This window comes from Heptranchias perlo, chromosome 1, assembly GCF_035084215.1.
Source record: "Heptranchias perlo isolate sHepPer1 chromosome 1, sHepPer1.hap1, whole genome shotgun sequence".
Classification (NCBI taxonomy): Eukaryota; Metazoa; Chordata; class Chondrichthyes; order Hexanchiformes; family Hexanchidae; genus Heptranchias; species Heptranchias perlo.
The window spans coordinates 121,478,821-121,494,301 of NC_090325.1; the positions used below are offsets into that span (position 1 = coordinate 121,478,821).

The 15,481-nt window shown below is 39.8% G+C and overlaps 1 protein-coding gene across 3 annotated transcripts in view; it reads right to left on the reverse strand.

Moving 5' to 3' along the window:
- Positions 1-15,481, reverse strand: part of fras1 (Fraser extracellular matrix complex subunit 1) — a 451,223-nt gene that overhangs the window by 422,800 nt on the left and 12,942 nt on the right. For all 3 annotated transcript variants that reach the window (XM_067990719.1, XM_067990709.1, XM_067990729.1), the window contains exon 2: positions 10,274-10,305. In XM_067990719.1, coding sequence (XP_067846820.1) covers positions 10,274-10,305 — 32 coding nt within the window. The remainder of the gene's footprint in view (positions 1-10,273; positions 10,306-15,481) is intronic.

The window sequence follows — 15,481 nt, forward strand, 5'->3', positions numbered from 1 at the left end:
TCTACCTCAATTCCACTTTCCTGCCCGATCCCCATATCCCTTGATTCCCCTAGAGTCCAAAAATCTATCTATCGCAGCCTTGAATATACTCAACGGCTCAGCAATCACAGCCCTCTGGGGTAGAGAATTCCAAAGATTCACAACCCTCTGAGTGAAGAAATTCCTCCTCATCTCAGTCTTAAATGGCCGACCCCTTGTCCTGCGACTATGCCCTCTAGTTCTGGACACTCCAGCCAGTGGAAACAACCTCTCAGCATCTACCCTGTCAAGCCCCCTCAGAATCTTATATGTTTCAATGAGATCACCTCTCATTCTTCTAAACTCCAGAGAGTATAGGCCCATGCTACTCAACTTCTCCTCATAGGACAACCATCTCATCCCAGGAATTAATCTAGTGAACCTTTGTTGTACCGCCTCTAAGGCAAGTATATCCTTCCTTAAATAAGGAGACCAAAACTGTACACAGTACTCCAGGTGAGGTCTCACCAAAGCCCTGCACAATTGTAGTAAGACTTCCTTACTCTTGTACTCCAACCCCCTTGCAATAAAGGCCAACATGCCATTTGCTTTCCTAATTGCCTGCTGTATCTGCATTCTAACTTTTTGTGTATCTTGTACCAGGACACCCAGTCTCTCTGGACACCAACATTTAATAGTTTCTCACCATTTAAAAAATATTCTGTTTTTCTATTCTTCCCACCAAAGTGAATAACCTCACATTTCCCCACATTACACTCCATCTGCCACCTTCTTGCCCACTCACTTAACCTGTCTATATCCCTTTGCTGACTGTTTGTGTCCTCCACTCTGCTTACTTTTTCACCTAGCTTTGTATCATCAGCAAACTTGGATACATTACATTCGGTCCCTTCATCCAAGTCATTAATATAGATTGTAAATAGCTGAGACCCAGGCACCAATCCTTGCGGTGCCCCACTAGTTACAGCCTGCCAATCTGAAAGTGACCCATTTATCCCTACTCTCTGTTTTCTGTCCATTAACCAATCCTCTATCCACGTTAATATGTTACCCCCAACCCCATGAGCCCTTAACTTGCGTAACAACCTTTTATGTGGCACTTTATCGGATGCCTTCTGAAAATCCAAATATACTACATCCACTGGTTCCCCTTTATCTACCCTGCTAGTTACTTCCTCAAAAAACTCTAATAAATTTGTCAAACACAATTTCCCTTTCATAAAACCATGCAGACTCTGCCTAATCATGTTATGATTTTCTAAGTGCCCTGTTACCACTTCCTTAATAATGGATTCCAGCATTTTCTCGACGACTGATATCAGGCTAACTGGCCTGTAGTTCCCTGTTTTTTCTCTCCCTCCTTTCTTGAATAGCGGGGTCACATTTGCTACCTTCCAATCCGCTGGGACCATTCTAGAATCTAGGGAATTTTGGAAGATCATAACCAATGCATCAACTATCTCTGCAGCCACCTCTTTTAGAACCCTCGGATGTAGGCCATCAGGTCCAGGGGATTTGTCAGCTTTTAGTCCCATTAGTTTCTCAAGTACTTTTTCTCTACTGATAATAATTACTTTAAGTTCCTCACTCTCATTAGCCCCTTGGTTCCCCACTAATTCTGGTATGCTTTTTGTGTCTTCTGCTGTGAAGACAGATACAAAATATTTGTTTAACGCATCTGCCATTTCCTGATTCCCCATTATAATTTCTCCTGTCTCAGCCTCTAAGGGACCAACATTTACTTTTGCTACTCTGTTCCTTTTTACATACTTGTAGAAGCTCTTACAATCCGTTTTTATATTTCTTGCTAGTTTACTTTCATATTCTATTTTCACCCATTTTATCTAATTTTTTGGTTGGTTTCTAAAACTCTCCCAATCCTCAGGCTTACTACTCTTCTTGGCAGCATTATAGGCCTCTTCTTTTAATCTAATACTATCCTTAGCTTCTTTAGTTAGCCACGGGTGGATCACTTTTCCCCTGGAGTTTTTATTTCTCAATGGAATGTACATTTGTTGAGAATATTGAAATTTTTTTTTAATGTTTGCCATTGCTTTTCAACCATCATACCCTTTAATTTAATTTTCCAATCTACCTTAGCCAACTCACCCCTCACACCTATGTAATTGGCTTTATTTATGTTTAGAACTCTAATTTCTTGAAGAAGAGACATGGTAGCCAGTGGTAGGAACCCTCAAACAAAGGCTGCCATTAATTGTTTATGTCCAATTTACGATGAGCAAATCAGGACAAGATGACAAATGGACGCATTTACTGGTAGTCTGCCATACTCTATTATAAAATCTTTCCTCGCTGATACATACCATTGTTCATTCTGTAGCTCCTTCTTTGATCATCTACCCAAAATTTTATAACGTGGCTTCAGACTTGTGAATACATTCAGTGTGCTTTTAGTGTTTCTTACCAAAATACAGTACTAAAACTATGACCAGCAGAAAAACACATTCTCTCAGACTGTCTGTGGAAATTTCTGGCAATCAATTATTGTAATTTCATGTCTGAACACAATATAAATGTGTTTTCTTTTTGTACCCTCTGGCATTCTGTGAAAGCAGGTTAGGAGTTGCACTCCAGTTAAAGCAACCCTTCCTCTCACGCAAAGCACTAGGATCACTTTCCAGATGTTATCATCTGTCACTGCCTCTTTGTTGCCTTTGAAGTACAATGACTGCTTGGACCCTGTTTGTGTTAATTCCACCTTCCCAAAAGCAAAGTGGCTACCCCCACCTTCATCTTTCTCATGATTACCAGTGTCAAAAGGTACAACTAGGTACCAGATTATTTACTAATCATGCCTTTCAATGCACAAAATGAGATAGCTCCTTAAAAATGGATCTCGCTGGCAAATATTTGTTTTATTACAGTTGAAAAAGCTTTGATCTGAAGTGCCAAATATGTTGAAAACATGATAATAAAATGTTCACCAGCTGAAATTAAATGGTATTTTAAACTAGTATTCATCTTAACAGTTTGTTACTTTAAAATCAGAAAAATACTCCTATAAATACAGGTTGCCATATTATAAAGCACCAAATAAGAGAGACCAGAGCCTTTCTCTATTAAAATGTAATTTGGTTTACTAATTGTTTCAGATGTTAGCAAGTCAGTGTTACCAAAATAAAAGTTTTTTTTTGATTTAATTAAAAATAAGTCTTATGATTTTTGTTTGTGTTTTCAAAAAAGTATAAAATGTAATGCAGTCAGTTTTTGCCATGAAACAAATGATTTTTTGATGGCCAGTACTGCTAAAAATATTCAGAGTGAAAAACACCATTTTGAGGACCAAGCAAAACAGATGGAAGGTCTTCTGGAGCCTCAGAGAGTCAGCAGACTCGTCCTGCAGTCAAAGTCCTGAGCCATTACTTGGAATGGAACCAAAATGTCCACATTTCATCCTTGAGCATCAGTCACAGGTAATTAGTATTTGAAAACTAATACATGCAGAAAGTATTCTGGAGAAACTGCAAATACTTCTGTGCAGAGGATCAGCACCAGCAGTGATGAAAGATCCTGGGTTAGTCTTTGAAATGTAGTGCTCTTAACCAGCTTTCTAGTTATTTGAACTTGTGTTTTTCCACCAGTCCAGTAACCTGTACAATCACCTCATTAATGTTTTCAATTACATTAAATTAGGTTATAGAATTACAGCAGTTGAGTCAAACAATGAACGAGCAGCAGCCGAGTGGTACTTAAGTTCTGCATTTAATATTTATTTGGATGTTGATTTAAAATCAAAAGGCATATGTTACGGTAAAACACCATTAAATATTCAGTTCTGAATCATGCCGGTATTTTAATGGAACTTCAGCCATAAAATTAAAAAAAAACACAATAACACTACATAGGAGATATTTTTGATGGACTATGAATATCATCTGCAGTACATTATTCCAAACTCAGTCTCATTCATGGTTAGCAAACTTAGCTTTGCTTTGCAACAGAAACACTTGATGCTGCTCAGCACATTCCTAGCACATGGTTCTGTATGTCAATAATTTATTAGATGAATAACACCACAAATAGTTAAATAGCCAAGCTGTTAATTTTGAATCTGTATTCTGTCCGTTTTAATACAATCTGTATATTTGAAGATGTTTAGCTTTGTTAGTGTCTAAAGCTTGTGGAAATACTCAGCATGATGCAGTTTGGGAGTCACGTCTGACCTTCCTCTTCCTCTCCCTCACCTACAGCTCTCAGCAGAAGTCTTGCTCCCATTGTTTCTGGGTTCCATTTGCAACCCATCAGCTCTTGATGTTCCTGGAGGTAGGATATTGGATTTTTTCACAATCTTTCTCCCCTCTGCCTCTGAAGGGGTTGACTCCTTGCTGGGCTATGGTTTCTATGGTTGCCCGATAGAATCTCACCCCAAGTAATCATCCTTCATCTATGAGCCTAGACAATGAGTGTTGGAATGCCATTCAAACCAGCTGGACTCAATCCTGTCCAGGACAGCAATCAGAAATGCAAATCCTAACCTAGGCTGAAACCAATCATAGTACTCCAACTGAGATTGAACCTGGTTCCTTCTGGTCAGCATAGCTCAGTTATACATTGCCATTACCACATGAACCATTAGTGGAGCTGAGATGGATATTGAGATAGTGGCACTTGATAAAAAGTTAGTGAATAACCCCAAGTTAAACTAAAAATAGCAAGTAATATTTCCAGATTTTGTGTTATTGGTACATCAACTCATATATAAAAAGTCTTGAGATGCCACACACAGTGGGAATCATTTTAACTTACCCCGCCTGATGGGGAACTGATGTGCTAGGATCGTCTGCCTACTTTAAACCCTGCCCAATTGAAATCAATGGAAACTAACATCAGGCGGAGTATAAAATGGGCAGCCGATCCGATCCAGTCAGTCTTCTGCCGGGCAAATTGGTTTTAATTAACCCCAGCGAGTTCCTAATCCCAGCCATGGCCTTAGACAGAGGACATAAGAATGTTGGAGGGGAACAGATAAGGAATGACAGCAAAGCACCTTCCCACATGGACAAAGGAAAAAACTGAAGACTTGCCTCACTCCAAGCTGCTACTCCCAGATCCCCGTTACAGTTGGCCTGCAGCAGAGACCTCCGAGCCAATCATCTGCTACTTCCTCAAAATCAACAAAACTTAGAAGAGCAGTGAAAAAAAATCTTAATATGAGGGGAATGAACATAAAAATGGATTGAGGAAGAAACTGAAAATGGTAAACAGAATTATACAAACAAATACATATAGCCTGGTGGCATGCATATGTGTAGTTATCCTATACAACTTGAATAGTTGGTATATATATCCAGGAGAGATTTTGGATTTTTCTGGCATTGCTGCACAGTGGGGAATTTGTTCTGTTTACTGAAATGTGCAATGAAAAACTGCACTGTACAAGATCTATTTTATCTTCAAAAACTGTCAAAGTCAGTGTTAAGCAGAACCCAGTTCACTTTGCTGCCTCTAGGTTACAGCTTCAATGACTGAAGCAGAATTAATTTCCTTGACTTTAATCTTCATATCCTATCACTTTTCTTTTGCTTCAAAAGTCCACTGACTTTCTAGTAGATCACACAATAACTAAGAAAAGCTTGCAAATACAATACTTTGAAAATCGGAAAAAGATCTGGGAAAAGACTTCAGTTCTGCCCTTAATTGTTGCTATGGCTTAGAAACTCAATACCTGTACTTTAACAAACATCAAGCAGCACCATTAGGTCACGATGGTCCCTCTGTCATGGTGATACAGTATGTTGTCAGTGGGATTTAAGAATATTACACTCAGATTCAGCCCATGTACCTGCTTGATGCAAAAATGATTTCCAACAACTGAAACTGCGTTTAATATAGTGACAAAAATAAGACTCTCTACAAAAGGTTACTGTTGTTATCCTCAATGGAAGGTTCACATGATTCAATCCATTTAATCCACATTTCAATACTATCATCCACATAATGATTTCACAGATAACTTCAAAAAGATTTTCATTATGATTTTCAAAGATTAAAAAGATAAAAGGCAGAAGCCTTAAAATAATTTTAAATTTATGAACGGCTTAAGAAATGCTACTAGAAATAGAATACAACTGTTCTTCTGATTTATAATCTAAATAGGCTCTTTCATCTAAAAAAAACAGTAAATATAGTATGTAATATGACCACTTAAGATGTTAATATGAAATTATTTTGTCCACCATAGACATAGACAGTTTCCTAGAAGTAAAGGGAATTAGGGGTTACGGGGAGCGGGCAGGAAATTGGACATGAGTGTAAATTTGAGGTTAGGATCAGATCAGCCATGATCTTATTGAATGGCGGAGCAGGCTTGAGGGGCCGATTGGCCTACTCCTGCTCCTATTTCTTATGTTCTTATGGTCTTATGTACTATTTTAAAAGAGGTGTGAAACTGTTAATGCTTCTGCTAAAAATGGTGCAAACATAATTTTGGGCAAACTCATTAAGTATTCATAATTTAATACTGTGGCATAATTTCTAGGCAAAATTCCTTATGCTTGAGCCTTTGACATAACCTACTTGGTGCCTGCCCATTGTTTATGACATATAATATTTAATATAGCATATTGTTGCTGGCCAGTCAAACCAGACTCAACAGTTGTCCTGGACCAGTTACAGCATCAAACATATTAGGCCACAGATGCATTTTTAAGGTTACAGGCAGATAAGAATTTCCACTTACAACTTCCTATTGTAAGTCATTTTCATGATCATGGGTCAACCTTTGGGAAAAACTCTGCTGCTTTTTTTTTACAATGGTCCAATTTATTATATCTTTTTATTAAAAATATTTAAAGTACAGTTTTTTTAAACACAAGTAATAATTTCTACTTATTAGCAATTTTACTTCAAAGAAATTGCCTATGGTAGGATTGCTTCTCTAATGGAACAAGACTACCAGTGTTCTAGTAGTTTTCCATTTTGTTCATCAGTATTCCTGTTCAAGGATGGAAAATCACATAGGTCTCGTATCTAGAGCCTTTCTTTTGAGGGGGGAGGGGAAGAGTAAAAAAGAAATTCAGTTAAAAAAGGTCAGTGGACCGGTGTAGTAAATTGAAATATTGCAGAATCAAAGTTCTGCACTAAGTTAAGCTAAAACCATTAACAATACATTGCATTATATAATATAATCTTGCAAATCGATGAAATCCTGAACATGAGAGCATTCTCAGGTCTACAACAATGGTTTCCGTCTTATTGCAGTCACGAACAAAAAAGTCAAGAGCAGCATCCTAGCAGAAATGCTTTATGTTGTACACCTGAACATTAGTCTTGCTCTAGTTCTGATTGATGTCACTAGCGTAAAAGAACATTTGTCTTTGATATGATCAAAAATGTTGCTGCTTGACAAAGAAATTAAATTCAAGGCCTGTGGTTCAGAAGATCGACCAAACGATTTCACTTGTTTAAGAATTGCATTGGTAGAACACATCTAATGGAGTTTGACAATATCAATCAGAAGTTGATTGGGAGAGTCTGTTGGCAGGCAAAGGGACGTCTGGTAAGTGGGAGGCTTTCAAAAGTGTGTTAACCAGGGTTCAAGGTAAGCACATTCCTTATAAAATGAAGGGCAAGGCTGGTAGAAGTAGGGAACCTTGGATGACTCGGGAGATTGAGGCCCGAGTCAAAAAGAAGAAGGAGGCATATGACATGCATAGGCAGCTGGGATCAAGTGGATCCCTTGAAGAGTATAGAGATTGCCGGAGTAGAGTTAAGAGAGAAATCAGGAGGGCAAAAAGGGGACATGAGATTGCTTTGGCAGATAAGGCAAAGGAGAATCCAAAGAGCTTCTACAAATACATAAAGGGCAAGAGTAACTCGGGAGAGAGTAGGGCCTCTTAAGGATCAACAAGGTCATCTATGTGCCGAACCACAAGAGATGGGTGAGATCCGAAATGAATATTTCGCATCGGTATTTACGGTTGAGAAAGGCATGGATGTTAGGGAACTTGGGGAAATAAATAGTGATGTCTTGAGGAGTGTACATATTACAGAGAGGGAGGTGCTGGAAGTCTTGACGCGCAACAAGGTAGATAAATCTCCAGGACCTGATGAAATGTATCCCAGGACGTTATGGGAGGTTAGTGAGGAAATTGCGGGTCCCCTAGCAGAGATATTTGAATCATCGACAGCTACAGGTGAGGTGCCTGAAGATTGGAGGGTAGCAAATGTTGTGCCTTTGTTTAAGAAGGGCGGCAGGGAAAAGCCTGGGAACTACAGAGCCTGACATCTGTAGTGGGTAAGTTGTTAGAGGGTATTCTGAGAGACAGGATCTAAAGGCATTTGGAGAGGCAGGGACTGATTAGGAACAGTCAGCATGGTTTTGGGAGAGGAAAATCATGTCTCACGAATTTGATTGAGTTTTTTGAAGGGGTAACCAAGAAGATAGATGAGGGCTGTGCAGTAGACGTGGTCTACATGGACTTTAGCAAAGCCTTTGACAAGGTACCGCATGGTAGGTTGTTACATAAGGTTAAATCTCACGGGATCCAAGGTGAGGTAGCCAATTGGATACAAAATTGGACTGACGACAGAAGACAGAGGGTGGTTGTAGAGGGTTGTTTTTCAAACTGGAGGCCTGTGACCAGCGGTGTGCCTCAGGGATCGGTGCTGGGTCCGCTGTTATTTGTTATTTATATTAATGATTTGGATGAGAATTTAGGAGGCATGGTTAGTAAGTTTGCAGATGACACCAAGATTGGTGGCATTGTGGACAGTGAAGAAGGTTATCTAGGATTGCAACGGGATCTTGATAAATTGGGCCAGTGGGCCGATGAATGGCAGATGGAGTTTAATTTAGATAAATGTGAGGTGATGCATTTTGGTAGATCGAATCGGGCCAGGACCTACTCCGTTAATGGTAGGGCGTTGGGGAGAGTTATAGAACAAAGAGATATGGGAGTACAGGTTCATAGCTCCTTGAAAGTGGAGTCACAGGTGGATAGGGTGGTGAAGAAGGCATTCAGCATGCTTGGTTTCATTGGTCAGAACATTGAATACAGGAGCTGGGATGTCTTGTTGAAGTTGTACAAGACATTAGTAAGGCCACACTTGGAATACTGTGTACAGTTCTGGTCACCCTATTATAGAAAGGATATTATTAAACTAGAAAGAGTGCAGAAAAGATTTACTAGGATGCTACCGGGACTTGATGGTTTGACTTATAGGGAGAGGTTAGATAGACTGAGACTTTTTTCCCTGGAGAGTAGGAGCTTTAGGGGTGATCTTATAGAAGTCTATAAAATAATGAGGGGCATAGATAAGGTAGATAGTCAAAATCTTTTCCCAAAGGTAGGGGAGTCTATAACGAGGGGGCATAGATTTAAGGTGAGAGGGGAGAGATACAAAAGGGTCCAGAGGGGCAATTTTTTCACTCAAAGGGTGGTGAGTGTCTGGAACGAGCTGCCAGAGGCAGTAGTAGAGGCGGGTACAATTTTGTCTTTTAAAAAGCATTTGGACAGTTACATGGGTAAGATGGGTATAGAGGGATATGGGCCAAGTGCAGGCAATTGGGACTAGCTTAGTGGTATAAACTGGGCGACATGGACATGTTGGGCCGAAGGGCCTGTTTCCATGTTGTAAACTTCTATGATTCTATGATTCTAATCTTAAAGACTGCTCAGAATGCAACTGCAGTGTTTACTTCATGCTAACTCCTTAGAGCATTATACAAAGCTTCAAATGCATAATTTAAAGTGAAAAGGTCTCTAATGAGTATGAAAACAGTAGTGGGGGGAGGAGGACTTCATTTTAAATCAAATTAAAATCTGATCTCCTCTCCACATGTTTGCACAATGCAGCCTAATTTCAAACCAATTTTACAGCAATAGTCAGTGGTTCATTTCATTTCACACCTCATAGCAGTGGCAGGCTGAGCACAATTTATAATCTCACGGAACTGTGCCATGCATTACAAAAATACAGCACGGTATAATTGAAAGTGTAATAGATCAGTGGCACATGATTAATTTTCACTTTGCATGTGAGATGCAACAGTGTTCCTCATTGCTAACCCATACTGTGCATTGGTCATTTATTTACTTTAATTACATTATTTTTATGAATGATACATGATCCTATTTCCCGCTTTGTCCTTGTGGATTTTTGTGATGGAAATCTAGAGTGTCCTGATGGTAGCAATATCTTCAGTGCAGGTATAACAGACACCCACACAAAGTAAATATAGTATTGGTGCCAGATGTCATCAATATGACTGTCGCACACATATATAATAAAATACAACTCTATGAAAATAGAAGGTAAAGTTTTGGCCTACCGCAAAAAGTGACCCTTGGTGGATGCATGCACCTGGAGAAAGAAAACAAGAAATCAGCTCACTGATAATAAATTGTTTTAAATGTAACAACTGATAAAAGAGCTCAATTCTAATTTTCCTTCAGTAATACTTATGCTATCAATTTTCGTCACATTTCATACTGTTTCCTCCATTATACTGAAATATTAAATGGTAAGAGAGAATCTCCTTTTCAGTTGGCTTAGTGTGCGAATGTACTATGCGGTGTGCTACTAGGCTATACAAACCAGGAAGATCCCACATTCTATTCTCAGCCAGAGTTGTTCTGAGAACACTACAATTGGCCTCAGTATCCCATGATAGGGAGGGGAGAAAAAAAAAACTCACGGTGCCTGCTCCTAATCACTAGCCATTCACAGAAGTGCACAGATATGGATGTCAGGTAAAGACCAGATTGTTCAGTTGTAGTACCCTACTTTTAATGATTTGTGAATCTGTACCCCTTGATCCCTTTGCTCCTCTGCCTAATTTAGACTCTTACTATCCAAGCAGCATGTGGCCTCTTTATTCCTCCTACCAAAATGCATCACCTCACACTTATCTATATTGAAATTAATTTGCCATTTACACACCCATTCTGCAAGTTTATTAACCTCTTGTATTTTATCGCAGTCTTCTTCAGTATTAACTACACCTCCCAATTTGGTTTCATCTGCAAATTTTGAAATTGTACTTCTGATTCCCGAGTCCAAATCATTTACGTAAATGGTGAACAAGTGGTCCCAGCAGCGATCCCTGTGGAACACCACTTCCCACCTTCCGCCAGTCTGAGCAACTACCTTTAACCCCAATTCTCTGCTTTCTGTTTTGCAGCCAGCTTGCTATCCATTCTGCTACTTGTCCCCTGACTCCACATGCTCTGACCTTAATCATGAGTGTACTATTGAAGGCCTTTTGAAAATCCAAGTATATTACATCTATTACATCACTTCTATCTACTATTTCTGTTACTTATTTATATCGCACCTTTAACATAATATAACATCCCAAGGCCCTTCACTGGAGCGAAATCAGACATAAATTAACACCGACCCAAAGAAGGAGACACGAGGACGGGTGAACAAAAGCCTGGTCAAAGAGATAGATTTTAAGGAGTGTGAAATAAATGACCAGATAATCTGTTTTTAGTAATGTTGGTTGAGGGATAAATTTTGTCCAGGGCACAGGGAGAACTCCCCTGCTCTTTTTCAACCACCTGAGCAGTCAGACGGGTTTGTCTGAAAGATGGCAGCTCCAACAGTGCAGCACGCCCTGAGTATTGAAGTGAGTGCCTCGATAATGTGCTCAAGTCTCTGGAATGGGGCTTCAACCCATGACTTTCTGACTCAAAGAGGTGAGAGTACTACCACTAAGCCAGTACAGAAAGGTATTGTTCCTTGTCACTGATGTCAAACCTCCTCAACCCACTTCACCATCATATCTCCAGTCATCCAACAATTCATGTTGTACTTGCCATAACCCTGAAGAGTGATTTTTCATGTGGTATAGTCTTCAGTTTAAAAAAAAATCAGTTTAAAAATTGAAATTGTTGTCAGCATAGTGCTTGAGTCATACACACCAGTATCACGGCAAAATTGGTCTGCTCAAGGCCATCTGTAAGCACTGACTTGGGCTGTTCACTTTACTAGTTTGTATATAAATTTTGAGGAAATTAAAGCTCATTGGAACTTCTTCCGTGTCTAAATATGCTGGGTTGGCATCTTCCAGGTCTCTCTGCATCAAGTCCTTCATCAGATGGCAGTGCTTATCCTATTGTTGTATGTGTACATACATTTGGCTCATTGCTCCATGGTTTAGCTACCCTTGAGGATGCTCAGATTTTACTCCATCTCACACCACGCAGCTTACAGTCAAATGCTGATATTACTGACTGCTTTTTCCACTACTCTGGTCATCAGCATCCAATGCCGAAGTAATAATTCTAATTCAGACCATTCACCTTATAAAGCACCTTGAGCCTTGCTCATGGAAGGGCATGTGAGCGCGCTGTTCTTCACCGATCACATATTATGGACTAATTCAATTTGATCTCACATGTTGCTGCTCTATTGACCCTCTCTTCAGGAGGCCTCTATCATCTTCACTTTGAAGATAGTGGAATAGTTCCTTGACTGGAGCATTTTTAATTCAAATAAAATTTTAAAACAAATTTGGAAAAAAAGTGGTGACTCTGCGATCTCGTGCTCCAGTGGGGAGTGGCACCTGTAGGAAGGGTATGTCAGGAAATCAGCTCCTGCAATTTCCCTAAATGAACTCCCAGCGAGTACTGCTCCCCACTGGCAGTGACAGATCACAAATCATCCCTAAACACCTTCACCCTGCAATTCTGCACAAAGTAAAATATTGTCAGACTCTCCTCACATGCCTTGTAGTGCAAAAAGAAGCTTGTAAGGTTCCTCAGCTGGCTCATAGTCCAATGCACTGGAAGCAACCCAATGGCCTTGCGTGCAATTCTCAGATTTTGCTGAATTAGCTGATCTCAGCCGAGGCACCAGTTGGGGCACTACAATTAGCATAATCTCCCCAGTCTGGGCTACAGAAGAGAAAAATTATCTGGGATTCCTGCTCCTGGAGAGTACACTAGTGTGAATATTGGATGAAAGCAGGATCAGGCTCACCCATGCCCTCCACACCCTGCCAACAGTCCCTGTCTAGGCGCATGTATGAACAATGGTCACTTGGGTACAGTATCGGAAGCCCTGTGGGCACCAAAGGAACCTTACCTTGGCAGGAACCAGTGCTTTCAGATGGAAGGGAGAAAAATGGGGGGAAAAAGTCAACGCATTGGTGCAACAACACTGAGTCATACAGACTCAAAATGTTTCAGGTTATATCACTGATCTCCCTTGAGTTAGATGACTCAGGTAACCTCTTAATTGAGTAGCATACCAACATTCACTACCTAAGCTTACACATAAAGACCTACCACTTCGGTGAGGCCTTCTCCCATAAAACTGTATCCAATATGAAACACTACCTTTAAGAGGGAAGGACAGAAAGCTGTGTAGAGAAACGGAAGAATGTATATAGTATAAAAGAGGGACCTGATTGACTAGCAAATGCCTTGGAAGTCAGTGCATGTTATAAGGAGAAACATCCTCAAATTCCATTTTTGCATACGTGCATACTTGTCTGTAACAAGTGCCTAGGTTTCAACCACCATCCAATGCAATGTGGTGGATTTTATTTGCAAAACAAATTACTGTAATGTGTAAGCAATATGATTCAAGAAAAAAATTTACAGAATGTAGACAGTTGTAATTGCTGTCTGAACTTCAAACTTACATTGGGAGCAGGATGCCTATGTGTTTATAGAGTTCCAACCTTCATTAATAAGATAATTGAATGGTGCACTATTATGAAAAGTACTGTGTACTGTCATTAAAGATTAACCACAAAATTCCTTTAAGAAGTGTTACACAGATTTTATTTTCAATTATTTAGAGTTTAAACATTTGGAACCCTGTTACATTCAATATGTAATGTAGACAAAACAACAGCTTACCAGACTATTAAGGAATGTTCTCCATTTAATAGTTTTGTCTACTTTTCACAAAGATATAGCAAACAGACGAAAATAAACTCCCAAAAAAGGAACGTATAGGAATTTAAATACCCTGGTTAAATAGTACGCATTATTTTTCAGTAAATCTATGCTTTGTTATTGCATAATGGATCTGCATGCTAATATTTTATAGCCATCCTTTCCCATTACTTAGCCCACAAGTCATAACTGCAGAGCAAGATTCGTCAGCTTTAACCTAAGATACGATAAAACATCTGGTTTACAGAACTATCAGAAGTACAAAATGAACAGCAAAATTTGATGGTGCAAATAGAAAGTGGATATGAGAGTGGCAAAGAGAAGTACTTGCTAATGAAAAACTCCATAGTGGAAGAAATGAATGAGATTGGTAAAATGTGAATGGCAAATTATGTCATAGAATCATAGAAGTTACAACATGGAAACAGGCCCTTCGGCCCAACATGTCCATGTCGCCCAGTTTATACCACTAAGCTAGTCCCAATTGCCTGCACTTGGCCCATATCCCTCTATACCCATCTTACCCATGTAACTGTCCAAATGCTTATTAAAAGACAAAATTGTACCCGCCTCTACTACTGCCTCTGGCAGCTCGTTCCAGACACTCACCACCCTTTGAGTGAAAAAATTGCCCCTCTGGACCCTTTTGTATCTCTCCCCTATCACGTTAAATCTATGCCCCCTCGTTATAGACTCCCCTACCTTTGGGAAAAGATTTTGACTATCTACCTTATCTATGCCCCTCATTATTTTATAGACTTCTATAAGATCACCCCTTAACCTCCTACTCTCCAGGGAAAAAAGTCCCAGTCTGTCTAACCTCTCCCTGTAAGTCAAACCATCAAGTCCCGGTAGCATCCTAGTAAATCTTTTCTGCACTCTTTCTAGTTTAATAATATCCTTTCTATAATAGGGTGACCAGAACTGTACACAGTACTCCAAGTGTGGCCTCACCAATGCCCTGTACAACTTCAACAAGACATCCCAACTCCTGCATTCAATGTTCTGACCAATGAAACTAAGCATGCTGAATGCCTTCTTCACCACCCTATCCACCTGTGACTCCACTTTCAAGGAGCTATGAACCTGTACTCCCATATCTCTTTGTTCTATAACTCTCCCCAACGCCCTACCATTAACGGAGTAGGTCCTGGCCCGATTCGATCTACCAAAATGCATCACCTCACATTTATCTAAATTAAACTCCATCTGCCATTCATCGGCCCACTGGCCCAATTTATCAAGATCCCGTTGCAATCCTAGATAACCTTCTTCACTGTCCACAATGCCACCAATCTTGGTGTCATCTGCAAACTTACTAACCATGCCTCCTAAATTCTCAGTCAGTAATATGTCAATGAAGTAAGTAGGAGCCACTGCATATAAGTAGTGTCAGTATTAGGTACTACTGCTCAGTTATTCTCATTACATGACGTTTACATTATTATATAAACTAGTCGATCTCTTGTGGCCTTGCTAAGTCAGAGAATATGATCTCTCTCCTATCTGTCTCTGCTGTCTTCGTATTGCTGTTTTTCTCTGTCTCTCTTCTCCTAGTTCTACCTCTCTCCTGACCTGTTCTTTTTGCTTCTCTCTCTGTATTTTTCTTCTTTCTTTTCAGGTGG